The sequence below is a fragment of the Parambassis ranga genome, chromosome 15 (assembly GCF_900634625.1).
Source record: "Parambassis ranga chromosome 15, fParRan2.1, whole genome shotgun sequence".
Classification (NCBI taxonomy): domain Eukaryota; kingdom Metazoa; phylum Chordata; class Actinopteri; family Ambassidae; genus Parambassis; species Parambassis ranga.
The window spans coordinates 19,272,265-19,290,177 of NC_041035.1; the positions used below are offsets into that span (position 1 = coordinate 19,272,265).

Consider the following 17,913-nt stretch of genomic DNA (forward strand, 5'->3'; position numbering starts at 1 on the left):
CAGGACCAGCCGTGTGTCCGTGCTCCAACTAAAACACCATAGCTATCAGTATCTGAAAGGAAATGTGTCCAAAGTATTGATTAAAGCAGCCGTGTGATGGTGTGATATCTGCCGACCTGTTTCTGCGTCACTGCTGCTGGGACATGTGCTCCACAGGAATTAATAAAGGAAATGAATAAAAGGACAGCCTGAAAATAGATCCACATGGGAACATTTCCTGGTGATAACAGATCACATGTTTGAACATTACATGAATAATATATTGCCAGTTACAGTGGTAATTCAATTTAGAGCCGTCAGCATGTTTGTCATCGCAGATAAGAGGTTTGTTTGAGACAACACAGGAAGAAAAAGACCAGAAGAGTGTAGGTTTTTTTATGATTAGCCTAAGTTACATTTTTTAGTTTATATCTGGGTACAAATGTAAAATAATAACTATTATATGATGCTTAAATGATTATTTAATAATAAAAATATTTATTATTCACATTTTGTAACATTAATATGCATACAATATACACAAAACATTTGTAATCATAATGTTTTTATGGGTTAAAATCCCATTAAAGTCTTTATTTTACTGTTCGTTTCCGTTATTGTTGTTAACCAGAAACATCAGCGTGTTTGATGTCGTCACTTCCGAGCAGCGCTCCCATTGGTTAGTTGTTGACCGGAAGTAGACTACGACCCACACTCTTTTCTCTTTGCTCCGTGGCATTTTGTAAAGACAAGCTGCCTCCTGCTGCGGGTTTAACACCAAACCCGTGGGCTGTACGCGCAGACAGACATGGACAGAGACACGATTAGGTGAGTAAGTGTTTTTAACTCCCGTAGTTGATAAATAGGCTCCAAAACCCGGCGTAAAAATGAGCAAAATCGCATTGAAGCTTCTGTTAGCGCTAAGCTAGCCGCATAAACGAGTCGATTTCCGGTTTAGATTTTTCAGAATAAGTGTATGTGATTTGTTCGCCAATACTATATTTTAAAATAAATGTTTTTAATATTATTTTAAGGACCTTCATGAGTCAGAAAGGAACTGTCAGGAAGTAGAATAACACAATTAAACTGAATAGGTACTGTTGTTAAAACAGTGTTGATAACATTTGTTTGTTGATATTTCAAAAAAAATGTAGCTTATGTAGCTTTGTCATTGTCAGCTAAAAAGAGAGGAGGCTGGTCTGAAATAATAAGAAGGGCATGTCAAAGCTGTGGTTAAAGTGTCGGTGAGTTCCTCTTCAACCACAGTGCTGAGTGAGGAGAGCCAAAAATATCTTTTTTTTTAACAGCAACTGAACTGTTGTTGTCACAGAATTTTAAGAAGTGCAGCAAGCAGACCAAATTCATTTTTGGCCTTTTGGCAGACAGATAGATAGGGTCTATAGTCGTTTGTGTTTTCTAGCTCTGTGTCTTTGCATTCAGGTTTAGTTTCTGTTTAGAGACTGATTTACACCTGTGAGGACGGGTGAAGACAGAACTTCCGGACTGGAGCTGTGTGACCTTCACAATCCACTTTTAATGGAGGAGGTGTGAAAGCCCCCGAAGGCTGCGCACAGTTTTGACTTTTTACTGATCTGGTGCTGTATCTGACTCTTCAGGCAGTACGTTGCTAAAAAAAAATGCAGCAAACAGCCTTAAACAGTAAAAGTTTTCTTTTCTGTTCCTCTGGGGAGTACGGTGCTTTTATTCTGAAAAGGAAAGAGTGAAGCCGGAAGTGGTTTGCTGTTTAAGCTCTCTGAACAGTTTTGTCTGTGCTGTTGTTTGACTCAGAGCTAGCCGCCGTGTGCTAGCTAATTCCTCCTCTCCCTGTTCAGGATTACACTGAATCTTTAAAGGTAAAAACTCAGTTGATTCTGTTGTTAAAATGTTGTTACAGAGAAAAACCATAGATTGTGTGTAATTGTAGCTGGTTAATAATAAAAAGTTGAATGGTAACAGAGTGGTATATCAAGAGTGTGATATCAGCTGATCCCCAGTGTTTTAATCTAGATTTATATCACAGTGGCTCCTGGTGCAGTTGAATATTTTTCTTATTGTGAAATTCTGCTTTCAAACAGATGATCATTAGATGGATTAACACCGGACCCATGTGTGAAGACACTGCTGCAGCCAAGAAGGACGGTCTTCACACTGAAATGAGCAGATCTTCAGGATGGTGTGCAGAGGCGTGTTGTTAGTAATGTGAGCAGAGGGGAAAGGGAATGCAGACTTGTTAGCTGTTACAGTAGCGTGATGCCCAGGCGGGGGTTGCCACTCCAGGGTCGGGTCCGCTGGCTCTTCCTGGGCCTCTTCCTGCTGCTGGTGCTGCTGCTTTTCGCCTACCTGCTGGAGTGCACTCCGCCAGCAGACGTCAGCCTGGTGCTGCCTGGCATAGTAGGAGAGAACTATGGGAAGGAATACTACCAGGCGCTGCTGCAGGAACAGGAGGAGCGCCACCTGAACCGCGCCGCCAGCCTCAAGCGCCAGATTGCTCAGCTCAAGCAGGAGCTTCAGGAAATGAGTGAGAAGTTAAAGCTCCTGCAAGACAAGAAGGAGCTCCCAGGGGTGCAGGGTCTGGGCGACAATAAGGATCAAGAGCCGGGGGATTTGTTGGAGTACCTGCATTCCCAGATTGACAAGGCTGAGGTAAACACTGGGGCGCGCCTGCCAAGCGAGTACGCCCTGGTGCCCTTCGAGAGCTTCACCTCTTCCAAGGTGTATCAGCTGGAAATGGGACTGACGCGGCACCCGGAGGAGAAACCTGTCCGCAAAGACCGCAGGGACGAACTGGTGGAGGTCATCGAGGCCGCGCTGGACATCATCAACAACCCTGACGAGGAGGACGGCGTAGAGGATGACATGCCCATGCAGAGGCAGACCTACACAGAGGGCCACTTCACTGAAGGTAGGCTCCGCCCCTCATCAGGACAGCCTCAAACACAATGACTGTAACTGACCTGTTTCTCTTATCGTCTTACTTTGGCAGGACTCTACAGGACAGAGCGAGACAAAGGGACGCTTTACGAGCTCTTCTTCACCAAGGAGGATTCCAGCAGCTTCCGCCACGTCACCCTCTTCAGACCTTTTGGTCCATTGATGAAAGTCAGGAGCACATCTGTAGAAACATCAGGACTGATCATCAACATCATCGTGCCGCTGGCGGGCAGAGTCGAAACTTTCTCACAGTTCTTACAAAACTTCAGGTGAGAATGACGCCACACAGACGTGACCCAGCATGCTCAGCTCGGCCTCAGCTGACACGTAGAGTGTAAATCATTTGAATATTTCACATTTTAGGGAGGTGTGCATACAGCAAGACAGACGAGTGCACCTCACAGTGGTGTATTTTGGACAGGAAGGCTTACAGGAAGTGAAGTCATCTTTGGAAAAAATGTCAAGGTTTGTCCCTAAACGCACTTTCTGCGTGTGTCGATTTGAAAGCTGTGACATTCAGAAAAACATGTGTTGTTCCTCAGGGAGGAGAGCTTCTCCAACTACACCCTGGTCCCGGTGGATGAGGAGTTTTCCCGTGGTCGGGGTTTGGATATCGGAGCTCACGCGTGGAAGAAAGGCGACGTCTTAATGTTTTTTTGTGACGTTGACATCCACTTTACGCTGGAGTTCCTGAACACCTGCCGCCTGCACGCTGCTCCCAGTAGGCTTCACACTTTATGACATCGGCAGACTTTCTGGTTTTCTTCTTCTTCTTTAATGTGACTTTGTGTGGCTCTGTGTCGTAGATAAGAAAGTCTTCTATCCTGTGGTGTTCAGTCTGTACAATCCTGCCATTGTCTATGGAAATTTGGAGCTGGCTCCACCTATTGAACTCCAGCTGGTAAGGAGCTGCTTTCAGCCGCCATTTTATTTTTAAATTCAGACAAAGGTTGGTGTTGATTTGTATCTTCTTTCTAAATAGATTCATAAAAAGGATGCTGGATTCTGGAGAGACTTTGGGTTTGGAATGACGTGTCAATACCGCTCAGATTTCCTAAACATCGGTAAAGCACTGATCATTCGTTTTATAATATGCAGGATGATAAAGTTTCCTTTAAATTCTCACCAATGTATTGCGCCCCCTCCAGGTGGGTTTGATCTTGAGGTCAAAGGTTGGGGTGTGGAAGACGTCCACCTATACAGGAAGTACCTTCGAAGTGACCTGATTGTGGTCCGGACGCCGGTGTCGGGTCTGTTCCACCTGTGGCACGAGAAGCAGTGCGCGGACGAGCTGACGCCGGAGCAGTACCGCATGTGCATCCAGTCCAAAGCCATGAACGAGGCCTCCCACTCCCACCTGGGCATGCTGGTCTTCCGTGAGGAGATCGAAGCTCATCTACGCAAGCAGGCCTTCAAGACTCAGAGCAAAACGGAGGACTGAGGACGCCTCTGCGACACCATTCCTCACGTAAGTAAAGACTGCGAGGAGCTGACATGATGTTTACACGGATCCTTCTGCATTTCACCGCACAGCTGTAGACGAATGAATGTACAACAATGATCAATGTGAAACTGTTCCACATGGTACAAGTCTTACAGCAGTAAATGATCCAATTAGCAATATTTAACTGACCGAAGGAACACACACATGTACGAAAACAGTGTACCTCCTGGACATTTTATCTTTCATTTAAATCAATAAGCATGCAGCTATTAACTTAGAAACAAACCTGCCGTCAGCTGCTTAAAGGTGGAGTAAGCCATTCCTGAGAGTTTCCTGCTACAACCGCTAACAACACACTTTTTATGTTGGATGCTTACATGTAGACCACTGTATACTGTCCTAAATAGTGTGGAGGCAGGGTCATGTCTGCAGCTACCATGGTACACGCCTCATAAATAAACTGATGGCTTCTAGTCACCACCAGTAAATGCAGAGACTTTGCCAAGATGACGACCGGTGAGGCTTCTTCTGCTTCTTCTTCTTCAGCTTGTTCTCAGACTTTGCTTATTTGTCCTTCATTGCTCACTCTCACCCACCCTGCTGCTGCTCGGCTGAGTACTGGCACAGCCAGGCCTGTTGACCAACACATTTTTTTAAACAGATTTATTCACTAAATCTGACAAAAGCGCAGTTTGAAAATGGCTTACTTTACCTTTAACTACTTTTTTTCTAACTTCATTTCAGCTGTTTTAGACATTTTGATTGAAACAAGATAACATTGTAATGTGTCTTATAATTTATTGAGAATACGATCAATAAGAAATTGCACTTTTCTCACGATGGAAGGTAAAAAAAATGTGTTTTAACCACACAAGTCTTGATCTTAAAGCAGCTTGAAGCCATCATGTTGTCTTAACATTTCGGTTTTCTCAGACTGGCAGTGTGGTTTTAAAAGGGACCGTATTGTAGATTGTTTGTTTTTTTTTGCTTCCAATGTTAACCAGAGAAGCATGTCAATCAAACGCACCAGTAGCAAAGATCTGCTTGCAGCATGCAGCGCTACGATTTCAGGTCTCTGTGCAGACCAGTATTATGAACAGACGCGTGTCATCCGTCACTCACAGCACTGCGATTCCACCAACTGGACTGAGAATGAATGTTATATTCTTGTAAATACTTTTCTAATATTCCCTTTTTTTCATACACATGAATACTTTCGTCGTACGTGCCTACATGCTTCATTTGAAACGTTTTGAAGCTTTATTCCGTCTCAATGAGAGAGAGGACGTCAAAGCTTCATCATTCTCACAATGAAATCCGGCTGTTGTTGACTCTCATTCTGTACTGTAATCATTTTTATTCAGTGTTTGTTTTTTTTTTTTTGCTAATATTCCAGCTTTTTGTAGATAGCATAGAAGCCTCCATACGCTGCAGGAGTAATGTTACACGTCTTCCTCTCAGCAGTACACAACGTTTCAAACAACAATCCTTGTGTAAGGTAATGATTTATTTTGGCCATGAAATAAAACTTACAGAAGGCTGCAGAATGTTAGCGTCTCATCCGAGTCGACTTCTTTTTTTTTTTTTTTCTTTTTTTTTTAAACTGGACAAGTTCTATAATTTATGCTATAAAAATGTAATATCAAACATGTCTTTCAGTCTACTCATCCATTCATATATTTCTTAATTTAAGACAAATGGCATAATACAATGTATTATTCATCTGTATACAATAAACTACAATGACAGGAAAAAAGGGATAATCAAACTCCAGGAGAACATGAAGTAAACCGAATGAGAGCGGTCTGTATTAATGTGCCACCTGCTCCGGCTGGATCCCCACGGTCCTGTAGATCTCTTTGAGAAGAAGCAGAGTTGTGTCTTCAGATTGCCTGAAAAAAACAAAATGTGTTTATTTTTATGAACTGAGGATCCTCTGAGCTGTAGGCTTCATGTTGTGTATCCACTGTACCAGTAGCAGAGATGGCTCTGCAGGGCGAACAGGTACTCGTTGAAGCTCTCGATGGGCTTCTCCTGCAGGACGTAGTCGATGCGATTCCCTCCGTTTAACATCCCGATCTTCACCTGTGGCTCCTCTTCTTTTTGAGGCTCGGGGATCTCTGGAATTTTATGCTCTGGAACAACAGAACTAAGTTATAAACTGCACACAAACACAGAAAAAAACTCCACAGATCAGGGCACCACTCACCTTCCTCCACCTGCTGCTTCTCCTCCTCTTCAATCTGATTGGCCACAATGGCCAGCTGGGCTTGAAGCTGTGCGGACGAGGTGTGAGCACGAGCGAACTCGTTGAGCGTCTGCCAGGCACTCCTCAGGGAGCTGATGAAACCTTGCTTCAGGTCAGAGCCCATTCTGGTGAGACTCTCCTTCAGCTCTGAAACACAGAGAGAGAGAGAGAGAGGCGCTGCTGAATCTGCTGTAGAAGAACACGTTCTGCAGGCGCAGAGGGAACCTGCAGTTTGTATTGATTTACATCTTTTTGTCTTTACAATGAATCAAACTTCATGTTCTCTAATAAACACATTCTAGTTCCTGTGTGGTAGGAGAACCCCATTCCTCTGTTTGTGTTGCCTTTTTATTGCACCACAGGAGAACAGCTGAAGAACGGAGTCTTTGTATGCGGCAGCCACAGACATTATGGGACTCCACCCAGAGGCCGGAGCATTCAGTAACTCTACACAACGGCTTACAGGCTCTTATAACTGTCAACAGTTGCATCATCTGTTATATAATGTGTGAGTGCTGTCATACCGAGATGAAGCCTCTTTCTTCCTTTGTGATGTGGGATTTGGACAGGCTGTAAGTCCAGGTCCGGCAGGATCAATGGCTCGATCCTGTAGGCCACGGGGTCCAACTGAAAAGAGCGTTCAAACGTAAAGAATTGGAATTGATGCATAAAGTAACTGAGAAAACGCCGCTTTAAAAGAGTTCTGTTATCAGTTATATTCTGTAACTGTGCCATGTGCTTCCCAGATCTACAGCTAACGTTAGTTGTAGCTTTTACAGGCTTTATGTGGGCAGCTGACTGGCTGAAGTTGGGACTGGCTGACCTGATCTTTGGACAAAACTACACGTATTTGCCTTGGTGTACTGATCAGCTGTGGATATGTCAACTAAACTGAAGACTGAAATCAGGTATGGGCAACCAGACAGACATTTTCCAGTGTTTTTCAGTGTACTTGTGTAGTTCGATTAGCTGTAAATTATTAGAGAAGCTACATACCGGATGATAAATATTGAAGAACCCCTTGCATGTGGGCAGCTGGTACGTCTCCTCGATCTTCTCGAGTCCTCGGACCGTCAGAAACATCCCGATCGGAGAACCCAGGGCAAAGAAGTTGACAGGCTCAAAGTCCAGAGTGTGGTACACCACTGACACCTGCAGAGAGAAACGCAGATATTAAAAGCAATTCAGATTCATGTTTCACGTCGTTAAGCCGGATTTGTTTACCTGTCCGGTGCCAACTTCAAAATAATTGTAGTTGACGTGCACAGAGGAAAACGTGCTTCCTGCTGGAAGCTTCGCCATGGTTGGATCTTCTGCCGCAGCCGGTGGTGCTTCAGCCGGACTGACCGCTTTGACCTCTGCTTTCTTCTCCTCGGTTGCCTGACGCGCAGCCTGCTTATTCACTCTTTCCTTGACAAACTTAGCAATTTTCTTCCGAGGACCCAGAGGGATCCCCATCTCTTTCAGGTCCTCGATGGTGCACATGAGCTGATAAGAGACAAAACGGCACCAATTAAAGTTAATGTGAGAAATCAAACTTCTATCAGGTGTTTTTGAACATTTCACGCTGATGTTCTTTGAAAATTCTGCCTTACAAAAGACTCGATGTCAATCTTCTCCTCATCGAAGGTGCTCTTGTACTCTGACAGGCCCAGATGTTGCAGCACAGCAGCGAGGTCTTCAAACTCCTCTCCGTCTTCTTTGGGCAGCTCCTCCACAGCAGGAGGGGTGACACCATTATTCCCCTGTGTGACCGGGGCAGCCACCTAACATGATAAACACTTATTAACGCTGTTTCAAACATAAATACATCAGTGTTAGAAGCATTAATGATGCACGTGTCAGTCAGCAGTGAGGGAGAGAAGTGCAGCGTTGGGTCACCTGTTTGGTGTCTCCGTTAGCAGCTGGTACTGTCGGCACCGTCAGCCCAGGAGAGACATTCTTCTGATTGGAAAGCAGATCAAAAAGGATCAGGGATCCTGCAGTGAAAAAGAGAAAAACAACCGAGCTGAAAAACAAATGACAAAACACAAACCAGAGGCGCTGAATGATGCACAAAGACCTGCTGTGTTATTACCCAAGCTGTGTCCAGCCAGTGAGATTCCACCTTTGAAGTCCGGGTTCCTCTGCAGGAACAGGGCATGAAGTCGGTTAATCTCTAGAGCAACTGTGTCCATGATGGTCTGGCAGTAAGTGGGACTGTTGTAGAAAAGCACATCTAACAGAGTCTCGTTGGTGAAGTGACGTAAACGTCCAGTGCTGGGTAAGGTAATCTTCTTTATCTTCCTAGAAAGACAAACAAAACCATGAAGTGTGTAAATGAAGGAGTGTGAGGAGCTTCTTTAGACATTGCTGTAAAGAATAACCACAAAAGTAGGATTTAACTGATCTTGCTCATTATTCCAGCAGGTGACACGTCTCTAACTACTATCCTCACTGTTTATTTCGAGCACCATCCTGCTGCTCTAAACAGTCACTGCAAATGAGCTTTAATCTGCACCTAAAAATAGTCACCGACAAATGCTCTATATATCCATGACTGAAGAGGCAAAATCCATTCAGGATTTGTTGACAATATAAAACATGAATTTCATGAAGTACACAGGAAGCTCAGGATCATTTAACCAAACAGGTGTCCATTAGAGTCCCTTCCTCACCTGTCCACTCCTGTGGCGTCTCCATGCAGAGCCTTGTGCCACTGGACAGGCAGGAACTCCACCCGGCTAATAGCGTGTTCATCCAGCGGTTTCTTAAAGTGACTGTTCAGCAGCTTCAGCGACACGCTACGGAAGTCGTCCACTGAAAGAACAAGAGTGTTGTGTTTGTACAGTTTCTTTATATAAGCACCATCACTGCAGTGGTTACACGGCGTGACTGTACAGCACCCACCACACTCGATCATGCTCCTAAACCTCAGGTCACACACGGGGCCGATCCCGTGAACCATGAAGACCAGATGGTCCACTGTGGGAAGCTCACCTGGGAAGAACACACACAATAGGATAGAAGTGTGGAATTTAACAATTGATCTATATTAAAATGGTGGACTGTGACTACAAAGGAGCTACACCACCATCAGGGACTTCGTCATGGTCATCATCGATCCCTCTCTTGACCACTCTGGGTCTGGTCTGGCCGTCCTGAGTTGTGCCCCACTCGTCTGGCATGGAGGCGGGCTGGAACTGCACAATGACCTGCAGAGGCAAACGGATCAATCCTTATCAACTGATATGGCAAACTAACCCGATCACCACTGAACCAGACAAGGCGCTACCTTTGGATTGTGCATGACAATAGTTTCTCCTGAGGGAAACTCCAGTCTGCGGTGCCACTGGTTTGTAGACACAGCTTTCTTATATTCCGCCTGAAATCAACACATTATAATTCACAACTTCCTCTTGCTTGGGTCAACTACATGTGCTCAGATGTAGGAGCGAGACAAACCTCCAGCTTTTCACTAAACTCCTCAGAGTAAGGAACAAAGCGACTATCTGTGTCCCCTTTGTAGAACCAGGAGCAGCGCCGGACCTCTGTAGGCTCCTCCTCCCAGAACACTGCAGTACGCATGCGGTCGTACAGCTGCACGTCATACCGCCCACCCTCTGTACGCACGATCACGTTCTCTGGGTCTGGTTGAACTGGGGGAACGCAAACAACAGTGCAAATCATAACAGGGTCTCTGTGGTTAAAGAAGACATTTCTAAAATGTGCAGAATGAACCGAATGCTGTCGTACTGGAGTTGTACGTCTCCTCGAGCTGAAGCGAGTCGATGATACTGAAAGGCAGCCACACGCTCTTTGACTCCACCTGCTTGCAGTAGAACCAGTGAGGCTGAACAGCTTCATAGACATTATAGTTGGGGGACATCATGGGGCCTGTAGGAACCACGGCACCGGCAGTGCTGGGTGGGGGCGGAGGCCCTTGCATATGCATGGGAGGAGGCTAAGAGAAAGAAAAGTATGGTGTATTTACTATCGGAGAGAGCCTGGTTGATCAAACATAATTTACTAGCTTATATCTACCTTTGTAAATGTGGGTCCTGGTGGTGGGAAGGCCTGTGGCGGAGAGCCGACGGAGTAGGGGTTCTGCTGAGGTGTGTGTGTTGGTGGCAGGATCTCTGGAGCTGGAATATAAGGGCTGGCTCTGCTGCTGATGGGGGTGTGTCGGTACGGGTTATGACTCTGTGGCTGCATTTGTGGAGGTGGCGGGGTCACCGTGGTTGGAGGAGGAGTGTGACGACCCATGGGGCTCTGGTAAACTGCACCTCCAAACGCTGGAGGAGCAGGGTTCATCTGTGGGGGTGGACCCATGGTGATGCTGCTGGGGACAGAAACCGGTCCTACTGTTGTCGGGGCTGCAGACAGTGCTGGTGGTGGGCATGGTGACTGGCCTATGGATGCGAAGGGGTCACTAGTAGTTACGGGGTTGGAGAAGTAGCTGTATGTCGAAGGAGCCGGTCCATTTCCAGAGGTCTGACCTAGAAAACTGTCCTCTTCACCAACATCAGTGGAATCATCTAATGGACATCAGACATGACATTTAAACCGTGTACCACACATTTAAGTGCAGTAGGTTAATAAGCAAGGTGAAGCTAAGTATTATGTTGTAAAGGTTAAACTGTGCAGTATCAGAAAATAGAGAAATATCTTCATCATACAACAAGCTGAATCAATTGTTTTGATGATGTGACCCTCCAGACCGGTGTGAATAAAACACCAGGCAGTCATCAGTCAGATCAAAGTAAAACACTGCCAATTAGAAAAGCCTGTTTGACAAGCGACACGACACTCCGTGGTACGGTTTCTTTCACTTTCTGTCTCTTTCACGCTAAATAACAGCTGACAGCAGCACAGGATCCCGGCTAGCTTGCTAACTTAGCTTGCTAGCGACCCCGCTAGTGTTTAGGCTTTTCCCCAGTCTCACCTCCTGACAGCACCGCCGGACCGGTGGCCTGACTCACTGGCATGAAAGGCAGGTTGAAGCTGAACTCTGGGCCGGCACTGAACAGTAGATTAGCACTGCTGTTGGGAACATTATTATTTTTTCTATCTGCCATTTTTTCCCCAGAATTACACGTAGCCACTACCGGAACAGGCAGTAGTACACGCTCAGCTATCCGAACAGGATTCCTCACTACCCCGGCAGATTGTACTGATCTTCAAAACATCTGTGGAAACTTTAAACACGGTAGAACGACGTGTCACATAGTTTATAGATCTACGTAAAATCACGCAGGTCATCTGGCCGCAGTTCATTGGTTGTAGCGAAAACAAACTCCCACTCTCATTGCTGCCACCTACAGACCAGGAAGACCTATAACACTGCGATGTGTTATCCTTTCAACGGAGCAAGCATATTAAAACTCTCTTTTTATTAGAAGTAATTTCATTTAGAGGTTCTACATTTGCTTATCACTTAATCTTGGACCTCAAGTCAAAATCAAAACGACCAGTTCACAGAAGAAAAGTGAATTCCATGGATAGCTCCGTGCTCCGGATGCTCCCCGTAGGCAAAACCAACCCACTACTGGTGACGCAAATTTCCCGCCCTGACTTCTGCAATCCCGTGTGCGTGAGGGGGGGGAAGTCAACAAAGTAGTGTTTTCACAGAGATTTTACTTTAACATTTTTATAGTCTCTTGCTAGTGGCTAACGATGCCTTCCACACACGACTGGATAAACAACCCGCTGGGTGTCGTTGAAGGGATGTTCGGTAAGACTCCGGAACTCTTTTTGACAGCTACCGTTAGCGAATGAACCTAGCTAGCTAGCTAAAGCGGCTACCTACCGTGCCAACTCTGCACATCACATGTGGCTTTGCCTTTTCTCACAAGTTAATCACTCGATAAAGTTTCTTTGGTTTTAAATAAGTTACTGAAAAATACTCAACGTGAGACGTTCATGGTAGTGTGTGGGCAAAACAACTTCTTCACAGGCACTGGAAGTTTTACATTTATGCCCATTTTGTGTAGTAATGAATGGTCACTTTTTTAAGTTATAGTGCTGTTGTATATTTGACACAGCTTTTGTTAAAAAATCAGTAAAAGAAGTGATGATACTGAGTCAATGCAGAGCGGTATACAGCATTTAATGCATCTTATGATAGAATCCTATGTATTCCCTGTATTCTTATTCTTATTCTATATTTGCCATTCTTGCCATTACAGCCGCTTCCCAAAACAATCCAAACTCTGGATGGGAGGTGAAAGTGGTTGAATTTTTCAGAGATCAGCTGAAAGAGAAGGACACTCATTCCTTGGTAATGCAGCTGTAAATTAGAGTGATGCTTACAGTAATAAATGTCAGTGTCACGACCTGTTTCAGCTCACTCGCCTGGTAAATGACAAGCTGTCCTCATACTGATGCAGGTCCCGTCTCTGAACGATGTCCCCCTGCATTACCTGAAGCCCAACAGCCTGGTGAAGTTCCGCTGTTTCATCCAGGACATGTTTGATCCGGAGTTTTACATGGGAGTGTATGAGGCTGCTGATCCATCCACAAAGGCTAAAGTACGTGCTTCCTCCTCCTCCTCTCCCCTGCAGCTATTTGCATGTCCCTGTGTCCTCATGTGTACAGTGTTGCTTTTTGCATTGGATAATGTCACATGATCATCTTGATGCTTTTAAATCTCCAGATGCTGCGCTGTGGGAAGTACAAAGACGTGACAGAATGTGTGGTGAGTCTTCCTCGGTTTTGTCTCAATGCCTCAATTCAACTACAGCTCAGAAATTAACATCCACGTCCCACGTATTTTATTTACAGGTGGATTTTAACTCCAGAAACGCTGTGACTGCAGAAAGACAGACGTTTTACTGCGTGCCAATCCCTGGAGAAAATCCCTGGGTGAAAGAGATATCCTGATCTCATCAAAAATCCAACATATCATAGCATTTATGAAGCATGTAAAGTGTGTGGAGGTGTTAGCTTCTCTGTAGTTTTCCTTAATGCTGTTGCACAGCTATGCCGGTGCTAGCCAAGCACGAGTGCTCCCCTCCACCTCGTATGTGCCAAGCCGACAGAAGCGAAGCTACGAGGAGGACGACGACATGGACACCCAACCGCAGAAGCAGAGGGACTCGCATGCCAGTATGAGCTGAACAGGATCTGAACTGTTTGTGCCAGTTCATTTAACAAGGTAAAATAAATTTAAACCTCGCTGCAGGTTCTCATAGTCCAACTGAACAGCACGGCAATGGCGACTGTAAGCGGCAGGAGACAGAAGCTCCTTCCAGCCAGACCGCATCTGCCTCCCATCTCGACCTCAACTTCCCCCTGCCAGGAGAGAAAGGGCCCTCCTGCCTGCTCAAGGTGTGTCAAGCCTCTGCCTCTGCAGCCCTTTCTCTTATGCAGTTATTGGTTTATGTCAGGCTCTACAAGGTTGTGTGTCGTTGGCAGGTGTACGAGGACTGGGACAGCTACAAACTGAACGACACACTGGAGGTCTACGGCATCCTCTCTGTCAGTCCTGCTCTCAGCGCTCTGGCAGACGAGAAGTAAGACACAGAGTTTCATTTGATTCTTTTCGTTCCTCCGGTGGTGATGAGCTGCCTAATTGTTGCTCGTTTATTTCCGCACAGAGACGCCTCCTCATCCTTCCTGGACCCTGCAGACTGCATGGAGACAGCAGAGGAGCAGAGGGTGCACAGCCCGCCAGCCTCGCTTGTTCCTCGCCTCCACATGCTCTACGCCAAGCCGCTGACACACAACCACCCGCTACTGCCCTCTGCACCCCGGGAGGACAACAATGCCTGTAAGGACAAATCGTAGAGAAGCAAGTTTCTCTTTTTCCCCTTTCTTTCTCTGTGTGTGTGTGTGTGTGTGTGTGTGTGTGTAATAGAGAGAAACTGTGGCTGTAAATATAATCACTTAAAGCTCATGTTTGAGTAGACGTTTGTCCCACAGTCAGAGAAAATATTTACAAAGCAGGTCCACAAAACCTCACCAGAGTTTTCACACAGATGTAAATGAGCCAGCTGCACTTCATCTCATTTGCATAATATTCAAATAAGGCAGCAGCTTCTGACACATTTCAGCTGGCTGAAAAACAGACACTTCAGAGTATTTATACTCATCTCACATGTGCAAGAGTTGATATTTGTTAGTCATCATAGTTATGTCAGCAAACAGATCAATAAATATCTAAATGAGGCGGTGTTTAATACATGGAACGTCCTTTTACTAAATGAATCAGTATAAAAAATAATTCATATCGATCAAACATGATGAGATTTATCAGGTCACCTCTGATTTTTTTCTAATTGTATTGTTTGTGATTTTAACCCTGTGCAAATCTGTCTTTATATGTAAAGTTCCACCACATATTTTGCCTAACATAGAGTCTGATGATAACATCGGCATTATGATGCTTATGCACTTTTATTTTTGTTCATATGTAGTTTGAGTTCAGACAGATGTGAGCTGACAGGTTGCACCATGCAGAAACTGAAAATTGATGTTTTTTTTATTCACACAGGATTCATTTTACCAGGGCGCCTCTGATAATTTGGTGTTATTGTTGAATATTTGCAGCCTTCAGCTGTACAGTATGTAATGCAAAGAGGCAGCATGAACCTCTGTTCCACTCCACATTTATTTAGTCGCCCTCCAGCTGTGTGGAGACCCATTATGTCTGAGTTTGACCTGTAAAGCAGAGGAATAATGCTGCAGCGAGTGTTTTCTACCGTCGGCCTTTTTAAAGCCCACATGCCTGCTGTTGCCATGGGGACTTTGTTTAAATTCTTTGTTCACCTCCTCAGTTTTATCTTCGACCCTGAGCGAAATGGCATCCGTCAGGGCGGAGCTGCTCACATACTTCACCCATGTCCTGCTGGGAGATGCTCTGGCTGCTGAGTACCTCATTCTGCACCTCATTTCTAACGTGTATGTCCAAATTCAGTGTGTGATGTTCACATAAATTAACTTTAAAGGTTTCCTTGTTTAAAGGTGTGGTCTGTTTTCCCTCACAGGTACAGCAGACGGGATGTTTTGCCACTGGGCAAGTTCACCCTGAACCTGAGTGGCTGTCCTACCGTCGCCTCGTACACCGAGCGCCTCTACCAGATCATCCAGCAGCTCGTGCCTTCTGTGAGTCAGTCGAAGTGACTACGTGTTCTGCATCATTTATTTTTTTTAGTTATTACTGGTTGTTTACACTGTTGAATGTTCGGCCCCCGCCTTGCAGTCGCACTACCTGGGCATGAGCCTCCAGAACATGAATCAGATGCAGTTGGTGCCTAAGAAGGACTATGTGGCCAACCGGCTCGTGAGTGGAGCCCTGCAGCTGGCCAGAAACACTTCCCTCTTCCTGGATGAAACCCAGCTGGAGCAGGGACAGCTGGACACAACAGGTGAGGCCTGTTAGGCACCACAAGGGGGCGAAACCGAGAGGGCAAACTCTGCAATGTATACCTTCACTGACACTGTAATCTCTCACCAGCGTGGATCTTTTCCTCTGTTTGTGTTTGGTGCTGTAGGTGTGCGTAACGTCACGGCCCTGGGGAACCTGATCTCGTGGCAGAAGGTTGATTATGACTTTAACTACCATCAGATGGAATTCCCCTGCAATATTAACGTGCTCGTCACGTCAGAAGGCCGCTCGCTGCTGCCGGTGAGGACAAAGAGGGATAAGACATGCAGCAACAGAGTGAAAACTCCCCCCTATCCCCCGCCAATCCATCACTGATCTCTCCCCGGCCCGGCCAGGGAGGGGTTAGGTTTCCTCCAACCTCTCCTGAGACAGAGCCGTGTCAGACGCTGGAGGTTGTTTCCAGCCAGCGTCACCCTGTCCTCTCAGCTGCCATTGGTTAGTCAGAACAGTCCCTTCAGCGGGCGGCTTTAGCTCAGGTCTCGCTCAGCTGTGAACAGCTTGAGGAATGTGCTGTGTGCTATTCCTGTGTGTTGGTCTAACGGGTTGCTATGGTGGCAGCTGTGTGCCACAGGAACAATCCCGGGAGAGGTGACAGGCACGGCCGTCCATTAGTCCTGCAGTGTAGGGCAGCATGCAGTAAACAACTTGCCACTATTGATTAGAGGTGGCTGTGTATACATTGAGCTTCAATTGGCTGGATGGGGGCGGCGCGGTCAGCTCACCAAGGCCTTGCTCCTGTTTGGAGGTGCACACAGTACTTTGCATAGCAACAACTGTGTTTAAACGTGTTCTATTGAACAGTTCAAGTCAAGAATCAGGAGCAAAGCAAACACTGAGCTCCATCTTCAGGAAAAGGCTGTAGTCTGAGGGTGGCATATCAAGTACAGGGGTGGGTGTTACATGAGTTCTGATTTGTGTAATACCACAGAAGTTGTGGACTGGGTCAATATTTCTCTTCCTGATTGTCTCCACAGTCTGACTGTCGGATACACCTACAGCCTCAGGTCGCTCCGACCCACCTGGAGGAGTACCTCAGCAGTATCCACATGCACCCGCAGACCTCGTCACAGCTGAACAAGTTCAGAATCTACCTGAGCGTGGCTCGGCAGCTGGACTACAGCATCTCTGATGAAGTGACGAAGGTAAGTGAGCAGGCCATTTATTGATCCTAGCGCGATCCCTTATGAACCAGGTCCTGCTCAAGGTTTCTTTGTTTTAAAAGGGACCTTTTCCTGCCACCGTCTGCTTGCTTGAGGGTCAGGCTCTGGGTTTCTGTAAAGAGACCATTTTGATCGTAAAAAGTGCCGTATAAATAAAGTTGTCCTTTGTCTGGTGTCCCCAGTCGGTTGAAGACGACTTTGTAGATATGAGGAAGGACGACCCCCAGAGCATAACAGCTGAGGACCTCCACAGGATGCTGGTTGTGGCGAGGTAGGCTGTGATTAAATGTATATAATCAACCTTCACTTCGTTTGTATTTCCTTTTCATGTTTTAAGAATAATATTGATCGCACCCTTCGGGTTTTAAATGCATTGTCATTCATTGAAGCCAGCTTTGTGTCTCAGCTGTGTGTCTTTCTGTGACTGCCTGCAGGTTGCTGTCTCTGAGCCTGGGACAGACCTCTCTGTCCAGGGACGGCTGGCTGAGAGCCAAACACATCGAGATGCAGCGGAGGAGCCGGATGGAGCAACACAAGTGTGTCAACAGCAACGAGCCGTAGTCACACACAGACACAGTGAGATGGCTTTCTTTTTGATATATAAAAACCATTTGTAATAAAGACATGTCTCATGCCATATAGGTTAGGGTTCGTTTGTTTTTTTTTCTGTATGGAGTGGTGTATAAGATTTAGGTATATTTGTACTTCATGGACTAATGTGTGTGTACAGGAACATCTGTTCTGGCCTTAAATTCCCGCACCAGTTTTGCTGCAGACCAAATTT

General features: G+C 45.9%; 3 protein-coding genes across 3 annotated transcripts; 2 read left to right on the plus strand and 1 right to left on the minus strand.

Annotated features, from left to right (window-relative positions):
* The first annotated feature begins 678 nt into the window (after positions 1 to 678).
* Positions 679 to 6,007, plus strand: csgalnact2 (chondroitin sulfate N-acetylgalactosaminyltransferase 2). Its single transcript, XM_028423178.1, has 8 exons — positions 679 to 807; positions 2,055 to 2,881; positions 2,963 to 3,179; positions 3,274 to 3,375; positions 3,453 to 3,631; positions 3,717 to 3,811; positions 3,893 to 3,974; positions 4,059 to 6,007. The coding sequence occupies exons 2-8, from the start codon at positions 2,230 to 2,232 to the stop codon at positions 4,349 to 4,351; spliced, it is 1,620 nt and encodes a 539-aa protein (XP_028278979.1). The 5' UTR covers positions 679 to 807; positions 2,055 to 2,229; the 3' UTR covers positions 4,352 to 6,007.
* sec23ip (SEC23 interacting protein) lies at positions 5,844 to 11,764 on the minus strand. Its single transcript, XM_028423177.1, has 17 exons — positions 11,527 to 11,764; positions 10,626 to 11,119; positions 10,338 to 10,545; positions 10,047 to 10,240; positions 9,877 to 9,966; positions 9,676 to 9,796; positions 9,492 to 9,581; positions 9,260 to 9,401; positions 8,680 to 8,888; positions 8,484 to 8,581; positions 8,198 to 8,368; positions 7,827 to 8,090; positions 7,599 to 7,754; positions 7,127 to 7,229; positions 6,564 to 6,749; positions 6,327 to 6,489; positions 5,844 to 6,246 (listed from the first exon to the last, which is right to left on the minus strand). The coding sequence occupies exons 1-17, from the start codon at positions 11,657 to 11,659 to the stop codon at positions 6,165 to 6,167; spliced, it is 2,904 nt and encodes a 967-aa protein (XP_028278978.1). The 5' UTR covers positions 11,660 to 11,764; the 3' UTR covers positions 5,844 to 6,164.
* A 390-nt stretch (positions 11,765 to 12,154) lies between these two features.
* mcmbp (minichromosome maintenance complex binding protein) lies at positions 12,155 to 17,768 on the plus strand. Its single transcript, XM_028423321.1, has 16 exons — positions 12,155 to 12,315; positions 12,770 to 12,861; positions 12,971 to 13,111; positions 13,237 to 13,278; positions 13,365 to 13,454; positions 13,559 to 13,688; positions 13,765 to 13,910; positions 13,998 to 14,095; positions 14,180 to 14,352; positions 15,359 to 15,482; positions 15,569 to 15,686; positions 15,784 to 15,949; positions 16,076 to 16,209; positions 16,944 to 17,111; positions 17,312 to 17,400; positions 17,564 to 17,768. Exons 1-16 carry the CDS (start codon positions 12,258 to 12,260, stop codon positions 17,688 to 17,690), a joined length of 1,896 nt encoding a protein of 631 aa, XP_028279122.1. The 5' UTR covers positions 12,155 to 12,257; the 3' UTR covers positions 17,691 to 17,768.
* Positions 17,769 to 17,913: the final 145 nt, after the last annotated feature.